The sequence below is a fragment of the Gopherus evgoodei genome, chromosome 1, assembly GCF_007399415.2.
Source record: "Gopherus evgoodei ecotype Sinaloan lineage chromosome 1, rGopEvg1_v1.p, whole genome shotgun sequence".
Lineage (NCBI taxonomy): Eukaryota > Metazoa > Chordata > Testudines > Testudinidae > Gopherus > Gopherus evgoodei.
The window spans coordinates 140346627-140369471 of NC_044322.1; the positions used below are offsets into that span (position 1 = coordinate 140346627).

Consider the following 22845-nt stretch of genomic DNA (forward strand, 5'->3'; position numbering starts at 1 on the left):
TGGTCACTAAAGCGCTACAACAGTGCTGTACATGCAGACAAGCCTAATGTGTAGGCAACTGACTTCTGCCATTTTCCTTACATAGTTCCAGATGTTTTGTCATTCCTGTATATTTCAATATACTTAGACTTTAGACTGCAAGCTCTTTGGGAAAGGGACCATCTTTTTGTACTGGCCTATGATTTCTCTGCCATTACAGGGGTCTTGGGCACTGGTGCACCTTGCTCCCTCCTATTCTCTGTCTTTGGCACATAACAGTCTAGTCTCCTGTGGGCTGTAATACTTTGGTCTAATTTTGATTGTTGGGTTTAGTGCACGGGTGCTGATGGCCTGTGATGTATAGGAGGTCAGACTAGATGATCTGGTGGTCCTTTCTGGCCTTAAACTCTATGATTGAGGCTCCAAGGCACTACAGTAACACAAATAAATAATTATTATAATCAAGACGCTTTTTTATTTTTTAAAAAAATCTTCATCTAACCATCTCCAGTACTGCAGAACCTTTCTAGTCTCACTTCACTAACCTACAACCCTCAAGTCTCCAAATAATTGGGCAACCTCACTCAGATTTTACCTTTCTCAGAAAAGTTCAAAGGCAGAGTTTTATTGTAAGGTTACTAAGCCTTCACTGCTGCTCTAAAATATACTACAGCATTCTCTTTGCTTCAACACACTTGATGGAAGGTAAAACCAGAATGGGGTAAACATAGGCCACATTGTAATTTGTGTTTTGAGTGTTAATAGACAAAACTATTTGAGAATATCTGTTTCTGGGGCACACAGGCGGAAAACTGAAGAAATTGGCAACATCTGTGTTCGTTGTACCTCAGCCAGAACTTCCACTCTCTTTCTGAGTATGCCAGAGATGTAACGAATTAACCCCCACTCTTGGTTCAGGCCTGCCTTGCTGTAAAGCTCATTGAGCAGACAATGAACGGTGACGCCATACTGTCCATTCAGCTCCGTATCCCAGTCTGGGCCTCTGCCAGAAGAAAAAGCAGAAATGACAACTTTGCTTCTGGGCATCAAAGAACCCAGATTTCTAAAGACCATCTATGCAGAGACATGACAGATGGTGAAAGCAGAAAACTAAACTCCCCTATGATCCTGCAAGGTGCCAAGCAGTCTGGCCCTTATCCAACAGATCACTTGGGAAGGAATTTACAAGCACAGAGGGCAATTAGGCATGTATTAGAAGTCAATAGGATTTGGGCACATGAATCTCTTTGGAAATCCCACACTTACATTCTTGCTTAAAGTTAAGCATGTGAGTAGTCTCGCTGAAGTCAACAGAACTGCTCTCATGCATTAAGTTAAGGATTTGTTTAGATACGTTGTTGGATCAGGACCAAAGTGCTCAGCACTTTGCAGGATAAAGCCAAAAAACAACAGTTTTCACCAACAGCGCTGAAGATTGCATTAGTTTCTTCAATGTGTCAAGGGTTTCTCATAGATTTTTTCATGTTGCCTTTTCTCAAGTTGTTCATCAAATTTCCACACTATACCCTATTAGGTTTGACGTCTTCTGGAATCAAAAGAAGGTGGTAATGCTGCTGCTGTTCATCAGGGTGAAGATGCTGAAAGAGGCAGTGAGTGTATTTTTGCAACTGTGTTTGGGGTTTGAGAATTCTGCACTCTAACAATAGGTCATAGGAATCCAAATACTCTGGAAAAAACTGCTGGAGATTATACCAATGAAATAATAGTGACATTCTTCTTGGGAAACTACATCTTTCATATTTCTAAACTTCTGGAAGGGGCATGAAGAAGAGGTTCAGATAAAATTTTTGTTCATCTCCTGTGTTTTTAACTCCCTCCAAGAATGTCATGATGGTGAAGAACTTGGCTCCCTGTTGATTATGCTTAATAATATTACCAGAGTGCCCCCCCAGCTAATTTTGGTGGGAAGCAGTGCATCGAAGGGGGCTTACCTTTGGGAAGATGATGTTGCTCTGACATTGGCCCAAAACAGTGGAAATGTGGGTGGGTTGATATAAAGGGCAAGGGAGAAAAATGAGGCTGCTAGACATATGCTCAGAAAGATCCCAGAGCCCAGAAAGGCCCTGCTGTGAGAAGCAAAACACAGAAGTATACAAAAGACCATGTATGCTATTAAGTAAACCCAGCATGGGGGGAAGTGTCCCCACCCTTAAGCTAACTCTCTGCCAAGATCCTATAGTGTTTCTTCAACATAAAAAGAAGAAATTAGTATGTATTAGTAAATACACTCTTACAAGACTGCTGTTGGATTAAATTTGTGTTCTGTTCTCATCAACCCTGTTTAGTCACTGGGCTATTTTACTATGTTTAGCAGCTCCAATTAGACATTCCCAAAAGTATTTTGAGGATTGTTGGATTTTAGCCAATGGTCACTTTAACATGCAAGAAACAAAGAAAAATTCATTAAAATGACATTTGTACTCTATGCAGACAAGCAATATTATTTTATATACTGAAAAATAACACAGTGAAACAATTCTGCACCAAATATCCACGTGCCTATCTACCTGTGTATAAAAATTCTACCCCAACTTCTTGTGAACTTATTGGCACACAATAATATTGTATCATGTACTGTATTTTGCAACTGTAGAAGACTTACGTATTTGATTCCAGTGAGTTTTGTTCCAGGCCTCTAGTGCCAGTGCATATTTTATGCTAAACAATTCCTCATCAAGTCCCTGTGTTCTTACCTGTCTCACTTAAAATCTGTACATATATGCATTAGTATACTTAAGGTACCTGTAAATATCCCTATAAAAAACAAACTATTGAAGTAGACTGAAATGTTTACAGCATCTGTGCTTTTGTTTGGGAAACCTATGATGGAACTTCCAGACAAGCTGAAGAGACAATTCAAAAACCCTTGATAACCTACTTTATTATATACAAGACGTATAATATATCTGCTTGATCATGTAGAGTTGAGCACTCCTTCAGCTGTTCAACTAACTTCTCACAATCCAAATCACCATGATCATCTTTGGGCAAGTGCAAAACAGCTTCAGGATCCTGATGATCAAAGACAGAAGAGATTAAAAAAACAAAACAAAACAAAAACAAAACACCAACAAAAGTATGAAAGAATAAGCAGATGGAAGACCAACTCATTAGCTCTGGCTACTCACTGGAGAAGACATCATAATGCACAGTAATGGAATTCCTTATTTGAAATTTAGATACACCATGCGGTTTGCATCAAGCTACAGTGGAGATGGTGATTAATCCCAGAAAATATAGCAGTTACTATGGAACATTCCGTCTATGGTCACACATACTTTTGGTCCACTGAGTCAGCAGAGATATTATAATGCGAGAAAGATTTTTGGCCAAAGAAACTAGACATTTTGTAACAGCAGGAAACAAACTGTTCTCATCTTTCTCCTGTCATTTGTTATTAACTTTATAAGTTCGATGTGCATGGGCACTGATCTAATAATTTTTTAAACTAACAAATTTAGTTGAAAACAAGTAAAAGAAGATTTTCCAACAAGCTCTGTTGGTTTCTTCACCTGTACTTCTAAATGGTTCTTTGCAAGTGAAGATATTGCCATTAGAAATTTTCTAAACAACGTATACAATGAACTGGCAGCAAATGAGTTGAGGGAAAATTGTGGTTAGATGAAAGTGATTCTGTTTAATAAACTGTCAGGTCCTGCATGACTAATGTAACTCTGGACCATATCCTTTTTCCACATGCATAAGAGAATATTGGCCTTTGAAGAGAGGAATTCTGCAAGGGGTGGAATCCCATTCTTCCAGGATATGAAACATTTTGCAGCTGACAATGCAGTAGCTTCTGTTGGAGCTATATCTCCATCCTGGTGAGGTTTGGCTGGTAAAGCCACAATAGCCACCCGCCATGTCACAAATCCCCCTACCCACACGCTGCTGTGAATTGAACTTCTTGGGAGAACAGCTCAATGGTGGATGGGGAGTGCACACCACACTAAGTTCCTAATATGCTGTCCCTCCACTGTTCTGGTCTCGTGGCCTATCATCCCTATATGGCTATGAAGAGGGTGGGGCAGGATTTGCCTCTAAAAGATAACAAGTTATTTTACTATTTCGCTAATGGAAAGGAAGCATTTCATTCAATAACACACAATTAAGTATAATTTCCAAACAAAAACCCCTTTAATGGCTAAAAATTCATTCCAAATACGATCTTCCAGAACTTGTAGAACCATTCCACTAGCTCACCTTCACTTCAAAAGGATGTGGGGAATCAACGAGATTCAGAGATTTCCGGTGAGTGTTCAAAACTTTAGTTGGCAGAGTCATCGAAACGCCTGAAAAGCAAAACAATCAACATGCAAAAGAAATGCAACATCTGTTAAAAGAATAGTACTGAGTGAAAATGTAAGAAGCACCTCTAGCAATCAGAATGTAAGAACCATGCTGTCTGGGACACGGTACACGTAACTTACACACCAAGCTTCACACTCAGGTTTTTATCTTATCTCCTTAAAAATAGAGACTGATCCAATGTGATTTATCATATGGTAGTGCCCAAAGGCTCAAGCAGAGTCAGTGCTCCATTGTGCTAGATTCTTTACCAACACCCAGTAAAAGACAGTCCATTCGCCAAAAGATCTTGCAGTCTAATGATACAATCTAGCACAATACTTTAGAGTGTGATAAACTTTAAGCACAAGAATAGTCTAACTAAGGCAAGTAGCACAACTCATGTGCATAAAGTTAAGGATATGCTTTCCTTGACTGGGACCTAAAAATGACAAAAGACAGATGAAGATGAATGGCAAATTAACACCTGGTTAATTTCATCTTGTTTTTATTATAGCCTCAGGACAGGCTATTTATGAAGGACAGGGATAAGGATAACAGGTTTGTACACTACTAATATATATATTTTTATATAGGGCCTGATCCCAGGTCCAGTGGAGTCTTTCCATTAACTTCAATGGACACTGGATTTCCATATACATTACATGTCTATTTACAGATGGGTTTAGCTGGTAAATTATCTAATAGCCCTTCAATCTATCCATTATTGTTTACAATGCAGCCCTTTTGTTGTTTGTTCTTGTAATTCTGGAGTTTATGTACATCAATTGCCATTTTCTAGTGTTAAAGATGTTTCATTTCCCCATGTTCTTATTAAAAACAAAAAGTGTTCAGTCCACTTTAAAATAACAAAATGTAGAAAACTCAATACATCCAATCACATTGTGTATCCCACTTCCCTTGTCTTTATCTGTCTTTTGTTATTGTAGGTTCCACTCAAAAATAGCACCTGCAAATACGAGTACAAAATAAATGGGTCTAATTGCAACTGATTTAATCCAAATGGACAATATGAAATGTTTAAGTTCCATGGCATGTTAATTGAACAGATACCGTGAAATGACATAGGACTGAGGGAATTATGAAGCAATCATTCTGAACACAGAGTAACACACTATCTTGTTACTTTCTAGCAACTGCAATTTACTTGTATCACCAACTGTAAAATTCTGTTATTTACATTTATCACATTTATCATCCAGTAAGAATTTAAAAAACCAGAGAAAACATACATGGAACATCCAAACCCTTTGCCTTGGCCATTATTGACAGTATCTCTCGCATGGAGTGAACGGCACTGAACACATGAGGTTGATTAGCATTCTTTGAAGTTGGAGGCAGGTAGGACTTAAGCGCTGTGCTTTGCAGTATATCATTTATATACTGGTCCAGCTCATCTTGGCTTTCTGGAGAAAGACAGATAGAAAAGGCTTATTAAAATAAGTGATTGGAAATATTGACATGTGCTTCCTTTTAGAGACACAATATCTTTTTCCACAGAAAGGCAAAAAAGGACAGAGACCAGAGACAACATAGTGAGGACACTGTCAGCTTGATTTTTTTTTAATTGAACAACTTGAACAAAAATCATGTTTCTAGTAGGTTTCTCTTTGAAATAGTATTTCCTGGATTTTTTTCCAAGAAAGAAAGCAAGAAAGCAAGAAAGCAAGAAAGAAAAGAAAGCAAGCAAGAAAGAAAGGGAGGTGGTTCTCTAGCTGATGTTTAGAAGGGTCTTTTGACTGGGTCATAGGGCAACACTATTACACATGTCATGCACACACCTAACTTCACTGTCAGTTTTGCTGCTGCTATTACTGGTAAATACGCTCTTATGAGGGCTGGGAAAGAATGTGCAAATGAGCTCCCCTCTCAAAGAAATACATGAGTATTGTCACCCTACTGGTGACTGACACACACACAGCGACTGATCATCAACTGTCAAATGCACATAAACAGTGAAAATAAAAGCAGTAGAGTGTCCTGAGGCACCTTATAGACTAACAGACGTATTGGAGCATGAGCTTTCGTGGATGAATACCCACTTCGTAAAAGACCTTTGTTTCCTCCTCTAAATTAGGTATTATAGTAAACTTAGGAGTTAATTATAACAACAGGACACACAATACTTCCAAGTTAAAGATTATTACCTTTGTCACAGAAATCATTTGGATAAACTTCTAATTCATATCCACTTTCAGGACTATCACAGCCATCATTAGAATCATCGAATAGTTTTCCATCACAGTCTGGATCCAGGAAGCTCAGATGCGTATAGAACGAGGTGGTAAGAAAATCTGATAGTTTGCCTAGCTTTACCCTGCGAACAGGAAAACATGTAAGAAAGAATTAACATCTTTCCATTTTTATATTGGATTGTGCTTCATTGGACAACCCTGGAAACTCCTTCAAAATCCACCCAGGCCCACTGTCTCATCCACATTTGGTAATTAGGCAATAACCGGTACCAGCAAAGAAACAAAATAATAAATGTGCCCAGTAAATAATCACAGATCTGGTGGATGATGAAGCTATTATTATTTATTTGTATTATAGTAGTACCTAGAGGCCCAAATCAAGGTCACAGCTCCATTGTGCAAGGAGCTGTACATAACATATAGTAAGAGATAGAATTTTATCTTTTTGGGCAGGAATGAATTCCCACAGAATGCTACTTGTTTAATGGAAAAGGGTTCAGCACCACTGAGACCATGGGTTCAGCCTCCTTTGACAAAAATTAAAAGCCCCAGGTAGGATGTAAAGCTGATTGAAGGCTCCAAGAGATGCTAATAGTGGGAAGTTTAGTAGAAAACTATTGTGGAAATAATAAACAAATAAGCATTACTTTTATTTATAACCTAATGGGAAGGGGCGGGGGGGAGAGAGAGAGAGAGAGAGAGAGAGATGGGGAGGAGGGTTTACACACTTACTCATACATACACATATATAATACAACTTTAATTTCAAAAAATAGATAAGCATTTTAAAGAAGATCATTGTTTTTTATACCATGTTTCTGAAAACCCACAAATCCCCAACATCCACTACTGATGCTTAATTAAGATTTAATTTCAAGCCTTGGAAATCTCAAAAGAACAATCTGTTAATAAAAACAATGGGATGTTAGATCTGTAGGCCTGTTCTGCTAAGAACTTTACATTGCTGTTATTTGTAGTTCCAACTAGTTACTAATTCCCATGTAACAATTCAGACTGAAATTCACCCCTACGGAGAGGGCTAGCATAAGGCCTATGAACCACTCAGATCTTCAAAACAGAGGGGCTTAAATGGGACTTAAACAGTGGAATAATTTTGCTTTTGGACAGCGACATTACCTTGCCCCTCCAAAATACCCATCCTCTAATTTTCTTATGGTTGCAAGCACTGCTGGATCAATGTCAGAGCCATCATTGACTAGAAAGAAACACAAAAGTTTCATTTAGTTTGGGAACAAATGTCTATTTAATATTTTTAAATCACTTGACCATTTTAACATGATCAGTTTACTCATAAGTAACAAAAATAGTTTTGATTTTAAAATGGCTATTGAGTCACTGATTAGGATCCCAATTGTGTTTACACAGCTGTGTGTGATTAAGTCCTTAGCTGAACTGGGGACTAGTTTTAGTGTTTAGGAACATTTTAAAATATTTCCAGCAAGTAGACAGACTAGCTGTCCTCTTCAACGCAAACTAGGCATAAGTTCAAAACAGAGGCCAAGAGTGCTACAAAGGCAGCACACAACTCTAACTTATTCAAAAGCATTGATAACTTTCAAATAGAATTCATATCAAATGTTCCTTAGACAGAAACAGGATGGGTACAGTGGGGAGATGCAAGGATAGACAGGAGGGGTAAAAAAAACCCTTATAAAATTCCTTATAAATCATCATGCTGTCATTCAAATATGGCACAAGCCAGAGGAAGTCAAACCTATTCTTAATGTTTAAATTCAGAGAAATAATGATAGACATGCAATCTGCCTGTTCTCAGATTCACCCTCCTACTTCTCCACACTAATCATCTATGGCTGGGATAGTCACAGAGACAAAATCAAATTTACTGAGCATGGTGTGGGTGATGGGAAAAGCAAGGGTTGGTCTTCCAGTCATCCTCCAGCAAGAGGTGAGGTAAGCCAGCTCTGTTCTGAGCATCTCCACAATCATCCGATTGTCTAGAGCCAGGTAGAAGTGGTGGTGATCAGTAAACTGGAGAGCAGAAAACATGTAAGTTAAGTCTTTATCAGTGCTTGTATTCTTTCAGGGTTTTTTTCATTTTCATTCCTTAAGTCATGTATCAAAGCCCTATAGACACTGCTAGGCTGAAAAGGAAACAGCTCTAATTAACCTTGCCTTGCATGGTACGATAATTAAAATTTACCAGCCCAAGTATAACATCTACTTTCCTACCATTTTCTTTCATTATCACCAGTCTGTACGGTAATGCTATTTCATTTGTCCATGAAAAAGAAATTACGAGGAAAGCCCTGCAAATCCATAGTTATCGGCTTTATATCCGCGGATGCGATTATCTGTAGACCATTTTTGCAGATCACAGATGGATGCAGATCCAAATTTTATATCCTTGCAGAGGTCTAATTATGAGCTCTAGGGCAAGCACAATTTTCCAGGGATGAATTACAGCAATCTATAATAAGGCTGTACTTAGAAGTGTGTAATATTTTATTAAATGGATAAAAAGGACAATTTATTCTAAAATACAGGCTTTTTCTTGCAAACACATATTCAAAAGGACTTTTAAGAGAAAACAGAGAGAACACATTTCCTTTGTGTAGCACTGCTGGCCATGGTGATGATGTAATGCACAGATCAGATTCCATGTTCTTGGAGGTTTATAATTCTTGACATGATAAACTGGAACTACACTTTCAACTGAAGTAATTAGTAGAAAGATTTATTAAGCGATCAGCTCTTCAGATAAATAAAAGTATGTGAGAGATAAATAGTTTATTTATTTATTTTTAAAAACAGCCAGAATTGTCGTGAGGGCAGTGATTTTGTAGTATTGATCTAGTGTGTACTGGATCATGAGCCTATAGCAGCTGGCCTCTGCTGAGAGACAGAAAAGGCTGTATTGACATTACTATTTGTCTGCCATCCAGCTTCTATAAAAGAGCAAAGCAAAGTACAGCTGCTTTATCAGTCCTGCTGGACCTAAAGTGGAGTCACAAAGAGAATCACTAGACATTAGGTAAGAGGAAGTTTTCCTACTGACTTAACGTGCTCACCTGAGGGGTAAAAGTATATATTTGATTCCGTATCATGTACAGTTTGGATGTTCCAAGCACACCAATATGTCGGTAAGGCCGACCACTCAGGTTCATGTTCTTGTTTCGGCCTGTAAAAATAAAAAAGATCTAATTTAATATTTCCTTTTCTTCTCCCAGTATCTACAAGTATTTAAATTCTATTACATAATTTTCTGTTAAATGTGAACATCAAATCTTCAGTAAGGGACACCTTTTATGTACAATAAACAGTATTAGAGAATAACTCCAACTGCTATGATGTTAGCACCTATCTTAAGTTTTCTACACACCCACTATCATAGGATCTGATCCTGTAAGAGCCTGATTCAAAGGCCCTCTAAAATCAGTGGAAAGTCTCCCATGGACTTCAGTGGGCTTTGGATCAGCTCCTATAAGAGCATAGGGCTAGATTTTCAAAAGAACTCAGCAACCAGCAGCTCCCACTGAGTACATGAACTGAGCTCTGAAATCTGGCTCTCAATAGATTACCGCAATTGCAGTATTTCACTGTAAAGCATCTGAAATTCTAGAGTTCTTTTAAAAAGTGATGGATCCATGAGAAGAAAGTTATAGCACATGCTAATGTGACACTGATGTTCCTGGTTTCAGTTATGTTTTCCTTTTTCAAATTATTTCTGGATAACAATTCTTTGCACTAAAAATTCTGTATTTACAAAAAACCAACACCAAATCAGTCACATTCCACTGAGGAAATTATACATATGTACACATGGAGGAGAAGATGCCTCAATTTCTTTTAAAATCTGAACAAAAAGGAACACAAGCCCTAAAAAGAGTGCAACAAAGACAGAGATCAAACAAGAATTCAGCTGATCCACTGAAGCTATGAAGCTCTAGCTGGCATTTCATGCCGATGCTGGCTAGCCAAATGTTCACAGGGATAAAAAGCCATATAGATTTCTATGGGAAAACAACAAAAGATATACATGAACAAACACTGATTTGTCAGCAAGTTAAATAAATCCATCTACAGTGAATGACAGGCAGCCCTCCAAACAAAACGAGGTACGTTCGCAAAAAAATGGAGAAAACCTCATGCCACATCAAACATAATGAGTAGCTGGGAATCCCAGTCTTTATTATAACAATTTTAATTTTTCTCCTCTGAATTCAACCACGGAACTGAGGGTAGAAGAGAAACACTGCCCCCTCACAGCTGTGCCCTCTGCTCTTCCCAGTACTGTACACAGCACATTTTTTTTTTTTTGGCTGCGTCAAACACAAATACAACCAAAGCACATCGGCCGTCTTTAGGAAAAAGCAAATCCCAGCCACTCATACGAACCTAAGAATGGCCATACTGGGTCAGATCAAAGGTCCATCCAGCCCAGTATCCTGTCTGCTGATAGTTGCCAATGCCAGGTGCCCAGTGGGAATGAACCTAACAGGTAATGATCAAGTGATCTCTCTCCTGCCATCCATCTCGACCCTCTGACAAACAGAGGCTAGGGACACCATTCCTTACCCATCCTGACTAATAGCCATTAATGGATTTAAATTCATGGAGGTTATCTAGTTCTCTTTTAAATCCTATTATAGTCCCAGGCTTCACAACCTCCTCAGGCAACAAGTTCCACAGGTTGACCGTGCGCTGTGTAAAGAAGAACTTCTTTTTATTTGTTTTAAACCTGCTGCCTATTAATTTCATTTGGTGACCCCTAGTTCTTATATTATGGGAACAAGTAAATAACTTTTCCTTATTCACTTTCTCCACATCACTCATGATTTTTTATACCTCTATCAGATCCCCCTTTAGTCTTCTCTTTTCCAAGCTGAAAAGTCCTAGCCTTTTATTCTCTATCCTTTTCTAGTGATTCCTAAGATCCTGTTTGCTTTTTTGACTGCCGCCGCACACTGCGTGGACATCTTCAGAGAACTATCCACAATGACTCCAAGATCCCCGATGAGAGCTTGACCCTGCAAGGTTCTCTCTGAAGCCTTGAGAGTTGCGAGTGCTCAGTACCTTGCAGGATTAAGCCCTTAAACATTGCCTCAGGAACAGATACTGTTTCTACTATATCCAACAGATTACACTACCCACACAAAGGAGGACTCCACCCACTTTGATCATTCTACAGAAGGCTATGTCACCTAAAAAGTTTTCTAGTTTCAGAGGGACTCTACCTGCTAGATGATTAAATACATTCTTGAGAAGGAAATAAAAGTTGTTATTTTCTGGACCACATTCACTTCAGAAGTCCAACTCATGCAAGCATCTGGGTGTGGGGCCCCTAGCAGCAGAAAGTCCACTGGGGTGGGGAGCAGTGACACAAACCACCCACAACTGCTACCTAGCATCTGAGAGCCAGCTCAGCCCTATAGACCCACCCAACCCTCCAGCTGGAATGAATCTCTATTCTGGCACGGTGCAGAGGGATACACATGGCCACTCTTCCCTTCATCTCAGGCATTTGTCTGGACCATCATGTGCAGTGACATCAGGGAGGGTATTATTCCTCATTCTAGCCAAGGGACCAAGCTGAAGTTCCCTTTGTATCTTTAAACTCTTTGGCCTCTGCAGCAGGCAAACATAACCCCCACGCTTTTCCCAAACTGACTCCAGGATGGGAGGGATCACCACTGCAGAATGAAGCAGCAGGTTTTGAACTCAGATCTTCAAATCCTTGAGAGGGAAGGGGGTTTGAAGGAGGGATTACCAGGAGGCCAGAACCATCTTCACAAAGCTCTCAACATGCAGCTCTCAGATAACATGGCTCCACTTGAGGCGATCCTCAACTGCCATGTGCTCCTAGTCTAAGGGCTCCCATGAAAGGGGTTTCTGGAGAGCAAAGGGGACCTTCAGCTGTACTACATTTTTCATTTCGGCTTTCCCAAAGATCATGGGGTTGGAGTGATGCATGTCTCATTAAACCCACTACAGACTTTGACCTTCCTTCCCCTGCAGTCCCCATCCCGAGGGAGAGCTGTCTACAAGTCAGGAAGGAACTGATGGTGCCAGAATAGGATGTGATTCCCCTTCCACTGGGCAGAGGGTCGATCACATCACAGAGAAAGAATAATCTACAATTGCTGACAAAGCAGTCATTGTTAAAATAACAAAAACATTGCTTCAAGTTAACCTACTCAACTGCCTGCAGATAGAGATGAGAATTAATTTTAACCCTTCCTGCTTATTTCCGCCTAAGCAGCGTGGGTGTAAAATATATACTTTATGAGATTTATTTAAATCTCTGCTCAAGGCCCAGTATCTTAAGAAGAGCATCTGAATTTTGGGTTGCCTCTCTGGGTCACTGAACAACACTGATGTTTCCCCATGCAATACCTGTAAACTGGATTCCCACTGGGCATACTGATAAGGTGGCACTGAATGCTGCCCACTGTGAATTTCCTTGCCTGTGATGGAGAGAATTGCCACTCCTGATCCAGTGTCATACTGGACTTAACATTGAAAAATAACATCCATGACAATACCAAGCAAACCTGTGAGTGGTTTGAACCAGCTGAAATATTTGTTTGTGTGTATGTATTATGCTTTACAAAGCCTCCAATCTCATCTGAAAGGGAATGTCAAAAGAGCCCAAGATTGAAGTTCAAGAGGATTTAGATGCATAACTTTAGGCTCTTTCCAAAACCCAGCCTGTGTCTAGAATTAGCCCCTGCAGAGAACCAGCTTCCGACCATCTGTGAAACTCCATTGGAATAGAGCATGCAGAAACCACTACATTGGCCGCCAGCTCACAAAGTGAACATATTCTTCTAATAGATCCCTGACCTAAGGCATCAATTCATATTAGTATATTCATTACTAGCTTTTACGTTAGGTGCTGTATATTTCACCACCACATGCACGCAATATATAAAAAGTTTAAATGATTCTGGAAGCAAACGAAAAGGAACAACGAGGAGTAAAGTTCCTGAAGGAGTGGGTTTTTTACCCACGAAAGCTTATGCCCAAATAAATCTGTTAGTCTTTAAGGTGCGACCGGACTCCTTGTTGTTTTTGTGGATACAGATTAACATGGCTACCCCTCTGATAAATAAAAAGGAAGAAATGGGGGCAGTGGAAGTGGAAAAGAAAAAGAAAATAGGTTTCACAACAACCACCATACACTTCTAATTCCAGCACCTACCAAGTTTGGCATAAAGGTGACTCAGGATTCGTGCTGGCAGCACTCGGATGGGATGGATGTCTGTAATGCTCTGAACACTGATTCCATGGTGTCTCAAGAGTTCCTTAATTTCATTTGATTCTGCCAAGACAGTTACTGTACAACAGAAAAGAACAGCTGAATCATTTTATCTAGAATCATTCGCCTTTACTCTGACATCACCCATCAATGCTATTTACCCACCATGTGGGTGTCTAAAAATGCTAAAGGCCGTATTCTTTTTTGATTTGCCAACCCCAGTTATACCACTGGAGGTGCAAGAATGTGCAGAACAGCATTTGGCATTTCATTTCCCCAGATTTATCAGCTTCCCTCCTCCTCACAAGATGTCACTGTAAGATACTGTAGTAAGTCAATTTGTCCGTGTCAGTGAGATACAGACGCTATGAACACTATTTATTTCTATAGCAGCAGCATGCAGGTGCCTGATCAAGATCAGAGCCCTGTTGTGATAGGCACTGTACAAATACAAAGGAAGACCCTACCCCAAGGAATTTACTTACAATCTAAGGTCCTGATCTTGCAAAATGCTCTGTGTGGGGTTTTGCCAATGTGGGTCAGTTTGCTGGGTTTGGATTTAACAATCTAGTACAGACTTGCTAGTTAATACTATTGCATTCATGAATATTGACAAAAAGCGAATGTTAAATTTGCAACCATGAATATTTGTACTGGAAGTGAACACTATAAAGTTTTGGCTAAAAGAACAGAAATAGTCCCAGAAAGAGACACCGTCTCCAGTAAGAGAACACTCCTCCCCCTAATGTGCCAGTTTGGATGCGCACACAGGATCTGTGCAACAATCCCACACCTAGTTCTGGGGGAGAGCTAGAGCTGTAAACCACAGGCTCCGTGGTATCTGCAGAGATAAACTGGACAGATGGCAGCTAGGGTCACAAGTGGCAGGGAGGAAGGAGGGATGAAGGCTGCTCCTGACAATCCAGGCTCCTGACTGCTTCTCAAGAGCTGCACAGATGGGCAGTGGAAGAGCTTTTATCCCTTGATCAGCTTCACACTGCTTCCAGGTATCTGCTAATCCCCCTAATCTCACATTTCTGGCTGCTACTCCCACTGAGGAAAGGGAGCAGGTGCCTGGCAGTGGTACTGGGGATGCTCAGGGGATAAAGTCTCTGTCCCTACCTCTCTTGGACATACTTAAGTTGTGGCTGAAGCCTGGCTTAGCAGCAGCAGCAGCCTGCCTGCCTTATACTAGCTAGTTCATCCAAGACCTCCAATAAGTGACTGGGTTTGGGGATTCCTCCATTAGGAAGGTCTTGGGCTCTCCTTCTGCTCCCACCACACTTGGTTCCTTAGGGGAAGCGCAGAGAGCTTCACATATGTCACAGCAACTGGTATGCTATCTGCTCAGCTGCCTGCCAGATCTGCCCTGTCATCATCCTGGAGCATGCCCAGACCTGCCTTTTCCCCAGGAAGTGGATGCAGGGGCTGGGAATCTGGCAAATTCAATCTTAAACTGCTAATGAAAGAGCTTTAAAAACAATAATAAATTGCAGTAAGCGCCTCCTCATGAAAAAAGCAGGCACGATAAATTAAAAAGCTCCAACTAGTGAAGTGAAGTAGGAGAGGCAGGTCACTACGCAGTGCTACACTGCTGGGGGCATGCTCCATGTTTTTTAATTAGCGCATGGCATGTGGATACCCCGGTGTTGATATTTGAGATAGAGAAACCAGGGAAGTGGGTTTTTTTTTTTTAATTTACTTTCAATTCTGCCTCTCTTTCTTGAGAGGGTAGAATCACCTGTTTGCTCATCTTTTAACCAGAGTGTATCAAACATGAAATCACTCACCTTGCACCACAACATCAGGTTTAAAAGCTGTTGAAAATCTCCTATTTAAGGGATCAATTTCGCCAGTAGCTAGAAACCCCTGGGATACAACAGAAAAAGAAAGAACCCAAGTAAGATGCCTTTAATATCCAGTCCAGTTATAGGGGATCCTCATGCTAATTGTCAAGCTTCCACAAATGTAACATAAAACATCTCTGTCCCCTATTTTCAGTAAAAAAAAATTCATTCTAATTTAAAAAAAACTGCAGGAAAGGTGTTTATTGTCAGGACTGAAGTCAGTTTGTGAGCCCGCCTTTCACATGATAGAGCGAGAGCACCTGCACATTATTTGGTTGCTTCTGTCATTTTTTCACACCAGAAAGTGAACCCTTTACTGAGTCTTTATTGGACTCAGTCAAGGACTAATACGAGGTGAATCTCAGAAGAGTAGAGGTTCAGTACGGTTGAATAAGCACTTGAAATGCCTACGTAAACCTATGGAAGAGTCTCCGCTCCACACACTCCAGAATAGTCTCCAGCTCCTTCCCTGTGACCAACCCCTTTCCTATGATCCCTCTCAAGCTCTTGACTTTCCTCATATCTCTAAGACTGGTGGCAGAGCCCAGCAACAGATGTGGCCAGTCCACTGCTTAGCCTGCTGCTTGGCCCTTTCCACTTTCACAGCAGTTTGAGAGCCTGCCCATTAGTCTGAGCCCAGACTGCCTTGCAATGTTCTCTGCCAAGGAAAACCAAGAGTATACAATGTGTGTCGTTCACAAGAGGCATGCATACATGAAGACTACACAATGGTTTAACTGACACACCCTTTGTATCCACAGGAGAAACCCAGATAAATCTCTTGCTCCACACGTTGAAAATTTCCTTACAATGACAACATTTCATGTAGCATATAAAAACAAGATATGCTTGGGTTTTCAAAGATACCTTTTTGCTTCGCTCTATGAAAATGTAAGGTAAGAGATGGACTGAAATGAAGTTAGCTCTCGGTCAAAGAGAACAAACACTTTCTAACTAATTTAAGTTGGATAGAGAAGCTGACAGAAACATCACTTCTACCAACTCACAGATATGATTCTGCCACAAAATATACTGCATCCAGCTGACACTGAATGAGAGCAGGCTGGACTGGGCTGTACTCAGAGTTCAGTGCATCTCAAAATGACAAAATTAACTTGCTGGTTTTACAGATAAATTACCTCTGCTAATAGGGAACTGAGGATGTATAAAGACTGGCCCCACAGATGAGGCAACTTTCCGCCTGGGAGACGATCCACTGAGTGAGGATTTTCATACTCCTCATCCACCTGCCAACAAACATAAGCAAGAGATGAGCCCTACCTGGTTACAAGAGATACCACAGACCATATGTTTCAAAATACTTTGTGCTGTTAACGATCTGCACCTTTCAGATTTTTAACTTGCCATCATTAGTTATGATGTATTGGTCCCTCCCACCCTGCTTCCACCTCCTAGATTGCAAGCTCTTTCAGACTGCACGCTGACCTTTGTACAGTGCCTAACCCAGCAGAGCCCCCATGCTGACCTGGACTTTTGGGCATGAATATAATATAATCATTTACACTTCCATGTTTTATTCTTCTCACTCCTTCCCCCGACGGCTCTGAATCGATTTTGGGTCTCCTTTCTGATCCCCTGCCAGATAACCCTTGTACACTATTGATGCAGGCCCACCTTAGCTTCCTGGAATGAAAGCTGCACATGCAGCCTCAAAGTACACACTATCGTACCATTACTGTGTTTGTAAAGATGCTTCACAACGAAAGAAATGGGGAAGTCTGTTGTTTAAAAAAAAGCCATTAATTTATTGGCACAGTAATATAATGGTGACTTGATGTGGGGGGGGGATTTTATTATACAAGAGGCTTTGTAAGATGTGATCTGACACAAAAGAGGTTAGGCAAAGCTCCCCCTACCTACTTCTTGAAATTCCTACCAGATTTACACTGTTTCCAGCTGAAGGCCATGAGAGGTTCAGTCTTGTGCTTGCACATAGCAGGCAGGAAGGTACATCTATACCCTTATTTAGCTTCAGATTTGTAAAGAAGACTGGAGATGTCAAAACTTCATCTTTAAATATTCTGGTCTGCACTGGATTTAATGTCTTTAGTCAATGAGAATTGGGAAGTTTTGGAATAGGAGGGAGAGGCGGGCCTAGCAGGAAGGAATTTGATAGGTTAGTAGCTCAAACTGGCAAAGGGCTAAGGCTGGCTCGGTTTGTTGATCACGAAATTGATCAGGTGGATCCCTAACTGCAAATGTAAAAAAATCTGATTTATCTGGAATTTATCTCGGACATTCAGGTTTTGAAAAAACACACTGATGATAAACACAATATAAGAGGCAGGGAAGAGTTACTTTATTTCTTTGCAGGGGATATGTTCTCATTTCAAGGTAGACAGATTTGTTACATTTATCCCCTTGCAAAGGCAAAAAAAAAAAAAAGAAAAAAGAAAAAAGAAACTAAAAACAACAATGTTGCAAAACAATTGTCCTTGTTTTTTTCCTTTTGACAAATTTCTAATCTGGCATTTTTTTGATTAGCTTTAATATGTCCACATGCATTCAGATAAAAATGGACTCCATCATCTTTTTGTGCCTCTTTCATAACCCTCATATCAGACACGTAGCCATCTGGAAACATAAAAATTTACCAGAGTCTTACCAATGGGAACTGTGAGATCTTTTTTCATTTAAAAAGTCAAAGCCACTGCACAATCATTTTAGTTAAGTATAGGAAGTGACAAAGGCATTTCTCATACCGCAAACCATATTTAACTACAGGAAATGATCATGCTGATACTTATTTTGATATCTGCACTTGGAAAGCTACCAGAGGTGCTGCATTGTCACAATACCTTGTCTGGAGGGACGGCATACAACTCTGGCATCAGAAGAATTCCATTCTTTTCTCTAATAATTATTCCCTCAAGGGCCTCTCTGTACTCTTGAGCCTGAGGGGGAAAAAAAAAGAGTACAGAAAGCTCATATCACCTTAAGAAGAGAGGAATGAAGGTAATGTTATACAGCCTGAAAAGAACAATCCTGAAATCTTAGAACTAGCTAATAAATCCACTATAATTAATTCTAGGCCTGACTCAAGACAGTACAGCAGTGAAGAGATTATAACGTGCTGCCAAATGGAAGATCTGGATTCAAATTCTAGACTCAGTTTCTGGATTGGTGAGCAAAAAATCCTTATTTTAAAAATATTAATAATTCAGCGTTAGCATAAATTCTCAGTCCTGGAAGTGGGGAGAAATCACCTCCAAGAAAGTCACGACTTTGCTCCTTTTCTTTACAGCTTATAAGGAACAAGGGTCCTCAAAAATTTTCTCTGCTGTAACTAGGATGACCAGATGTCCCATTTTTAAAAAGGACAGTCCCATTTTATGAGACTTTTTCTTATATAGGTGCCTATTGCCCCCCACCCCCTGTCCTGTTTTCTCACAGTTGCTATCTAGTAACCCTATAGCTGTAACATGGTTCACAATATGGAAAAGCTTGTGGACTGCTAAGGAAGAAATTGTATTTTTTGATTCCCTTTCAATAGGCCAATACAATTTGTCATTCTAAAAAGCGTGCCGTGACCTCTTATGTACAAAGAATAACCATAGTTACTTGTTTTAAACATGTAGCTGGAATGACAAAATGGTTAGGATACTTGTTTCTGACTCATATCTCTCCTGTGTGCCCAAAGCATTAATTTGATTCATTCTCCTCCATTCTCCATTTAGATTCAGGGAATCTATTTTGCCTTTCAGACATCTTCCAGTCTCAGCTGTATCAGGTTTTCCAAGATTTTATGATCCAAAATGCATTTGATTTGAGATTTTATTCACTAGTTTTGTTGAACTTCCCATTTTAAATTAATGATGTGTCCCCATTAAGTTGTAGGGAAGAGAGGAAAAAAGGAGTCTTTTCATTGGTTTATTGACTGGCTTTTTCTTTAAAAAGTAAGTAAAACAAACGAAGTTTACATTGTACAGCTTTTGACTTTCTCAGAATCCTTTGGTGAGATTCATAACTGGAATCTGAATCAGAGTAGAACCCATCTAAAATTCTACAATTTCTGGGGGATAAAAAAGAAACTAAAAACACAAGTAAAAATATCTTTGAAAGCATGGGGAAAGCTTTCTTTGGAGATATTCAAATGACCAGAGCTCTGGTAACACAGATATTGCCACACTGGATAAGGCCAGTGATCCGTTACTCTAGTGTCTTCCTGCCAAGATCAGACAACATCAGAAGACACTACAAGAAACCCCGTAATGGATAATTACACAATAACCTGCCTGCAGGGGAAGTTGCTTCTTGACCACAAGAAGTTAGTGGTTGGCTTACGTCCTGAAGCATAAGGGTTTATAACCCTGATAAATGGCTATTCTCTTGATATTCAAATGTGTCGAGTCCTACTTTGAATCCTATTAAGCTTTTATCCTCAGTGATATCTTGCAGCAATAAATTCCACAGGTTAATTTTGCATTTCCTCTCAAGAAGCTGTGCTGGTGTTTTTCTATTGTACTATAGCCCTCCAGGTGTTTCATAATTCTTTCTCTAGCTATTCTTTCACTCCATTTAGTACAAGGTACTGAAATGAGGCTTGCTGGTCTGTGATTCCCAGTATCACCCCTAGTGCCCTTTTTTAATGAGAGTATAACATTTCAGCCACCTGTACACTATGTGATTTTAATCATACTTGTGTTAGTTCCTCAGCCTCTTAATTCTTGAGTTTTTGCAAAACTCGTGAATTGATAGAGTCGGGTCTGGGTGACTTGTTATATAATTTAACAGTTTCCTGTAGCACCTCCTTGAAATGATGATCATTAAAAGGCTGGCAACTTGGCATTCGTGGGGAGGGAGTGCTTGAATCAACAATGAAAGATAATTAAACTACTTATTCCATCAGCAGAAGAGAAGCTCTTCATGGGGGCCAATCCTAAGGCACAGAGGCCTGTAGACATGATAGATCAGGTTTGCAGATGCCAAGCACAGCACTGGGGAAAAAAGGTCAGGCTGCTGGGAGCTCACTCTGACAGGGAAGGGGTATCAGATGTGGATGGTGAATCCCTGCTATGTAGATCCACTTGACACTGCCCCTGGAAAGTATCTCCAGGGGTTTTTGCGACCATAAGCAAGCTGCAGAATGGCTCCACTGATGCTTCACTGCCCATGATGGGGGGAGAGGATTCCTTCCTCTGACTTCCCACAGCACCTCTCATGCACAGTCCATCTCATCAGGCACTATGGAAGGAATTTCCCTAAAACAGCCAACACTGGGATCTAGTGGGGAAAGTAGTCCGGGGGATTTACTCAGAAACAAGGAAAAATAACAGACAGTCCAAACAAGCACAATAACAGAGCCATACTGCTTACTGCGTTTCCATTCCAGCCTAACTCAAGCAGTTTGCTCCTTCCTTACCTGAATTTTGTCCCCATTAAACACTCCATCAATTAGGAAGTACGTCCAGAATACTGGCCACTCACATTCTATATTCTCAAACAGTTTGAGCTCAGCAGGATCATAGTGTAACCTGTTTGGATCCTAAAAATCAAATCATATTAATTTATACTCTGTACCTGATATGAACAGATATGTATCACACCTAAACCCTCTAAAACCAAAAGAAATACAGGATAAAGCCACACACCTAGATTAATCACCTTTTCTTCTCACATATATGTACCCACACATACTCAACCAAACCCCTATGCAATCCCAGAAATCTAGATCTTATCAAGATCACCTTTGCTCTGCTCACTGTTTGATGACTGTGTGCATGGGGAATTGGTCTTTATTCCCTGCTGGTTGTGATTCTGAGTGTGCTATTATCTCCCCTTAGCAACCATAACCAGTTATAAAAAATATGTTTGGTTTCGATATTAGAATGGCAAATTATGTTTTCCTGTTGTTAATAATTGTTTTTCTATCATCTTATCTCCTTTGGCCAGGGTTCATTATCAGTGCGGATGTGTTGATCTTTGGTTTGTATAACACTGTGTACTCTTCCTGACGATGAAGAATCTTAGTTATGATACAGGCTATCATTTTATGTACAGCAAAATAAACAAAACAAGCATGAAGTTTTGATAAATTTGGGTAAAAAAAAATCTTTAAAATGACTACTGAAAATCTGCAGAAGTAGGACCTCTCTTGGTGTTTTATATCCATCTCGAAGGAAGCGAGAACAGCCATAACGTCCCTGTAGGAAAAAAAATAACATTCCTGAAAAAATTGACATTGCATAATAGAAGTTCTTTTTTTATTTTATGTTACTTCTGGGGAGGGAAGAGCTACCTCTTCCCCCTACTCACACCCACCATGCCCTGCAATCTTTCAGCTAACTGGCAGGAGAAGACAACTCAATTGATTACCTCCTCTCCCCGCATGCAAACAGACCAAGAAAAAGAAAAAAAAAGAGAGAACTCTTACTTGCAGTTTGGTGAGGATTTCACTTTTGGTTGCATTAACAACGTTCACGTCTTCCACTGCAAAAGCTGGGTAAGAAATAATGGACAAAAGTCCAGCATCAATCTCCTTTGACGTGGATGCCCTTGGCAACATGGAGTATAGAATAGACTGAGCAAAATACAAACACAGAACAAAATATGTAAAACAATCAGCCTCATTCAAGGGATTATGTCAGATACAAAAAGAGCCCATAATCAGTGTTCAAAATAGCTGGGAACATATTGAATGAGAACTATTTAAACGGGAATGGTCAAAGTTACGCATTGGTGGCACGTAACCTACTCTACATAGGATACGCAGTGTATTGCGTGAAATTGTATGCTAAAGTTCTGGTTTCGCTTAATCAACACTTTCTACAAGCAGCGTGCTTGTCACAGACTTGTTTGTGCCCCCTTATAGCAAAGAAACTTTGAAGGCTGCTCTTTACCTGGCAATGTTCAACTTCATCAGGAAGGACGTGAATCACAGACTTGCAACCCCCATGGGCTCCAAAAAGGTCTAGTTCATCAATTGCTTCCAGTGCAGCCTTCAGAAACACAGACACATGTCAATCCGGATTTGTGCACTTCCTGCCTGATCCAATGCCCATTCAAGACAACGGAAAGATGCCAATTGACTTCAATGACTTGTGGATTGGGCTCTTACACACTTGATAAGAAAACGTGGGAACTTCTGACCTCACTCTTTTAGAAAAGAGTCCTATTTATGGATTTAGATTTAAGCAAATGTAAGATGACTCCCCCCCACTTTCCATCAGTTAAAAATGCAATGCACAACAATCAACCCATTTCTACTGAATCAATAAAATATTGCCAATCTCCC

At 40.0% G+C, this 22845-nt stretch overlaps 1 protein-coding gene across 3 annotated transcripts in view; it reads right to left on the reverse strand.

The window, feature by feature from the left end:
- Window positions 1-22845, reverse strand: part of PHKA2 (phosphorylase kinase regulatory subunit alpha 2) — a 66702-nt gene that overhangs the window by 27124 nt on the left and 16733 nt on the right. For all 3 annotated transcript variants that reach the window (XM_030574233.1, XM_030574220.1, XM_030574225.1), the window contains exons 8-23: window positions 22451-22549; window positions 21985-22131; window positions 21701-21754; window positions 20974-21096; window positions 18410-18505; window positions 16730-16837; window positions 15534-15612; window positions 13687-13821; window positions 9554-9663; window positions 8369-8513; window positions 7641-7719; window positions 6456-6625; window positions 5541-5714; window positions 4204-4292; window positions 2879-3012; window positions 826-982 (exon numbers count right to left, since the gene is read on the reverse strand). In XM_030574233.1, coding sequence (XP_030430093.1) covers window positions 826-982; window positions 2879-3012; window positions 4204-4292; window positions 5541-5714; window positions 6456-6625; window positions 7641-7719; window positions 8369-8513; window positions 9554-9663; window positions 13687-13821; window positions 15534-15612; window positions 16730-16837; window positions 18410-18505; window positions 20974-21096; window positions 21701-21754; window positions 21985-22131; window positions 22451-22549 — 1899 coding nt within the window. The remainder of the gene's footprint in view (window positions 1-825; window positions 983-2878; window positions 3013-4203; window positions 4293-5540; window positions 5715-6455; window positions 6626-7640; window positions 7720-8368; window positions 8514-9553; window positions 9664-13686; window positions 13822-15533; window positions 15613-16729; window positions 16838-18409; window positions 18506-20973; window positions 21097-21700; window positions 21755-21984; window positions 22132-22450; window positions 22550-22845) is intronic.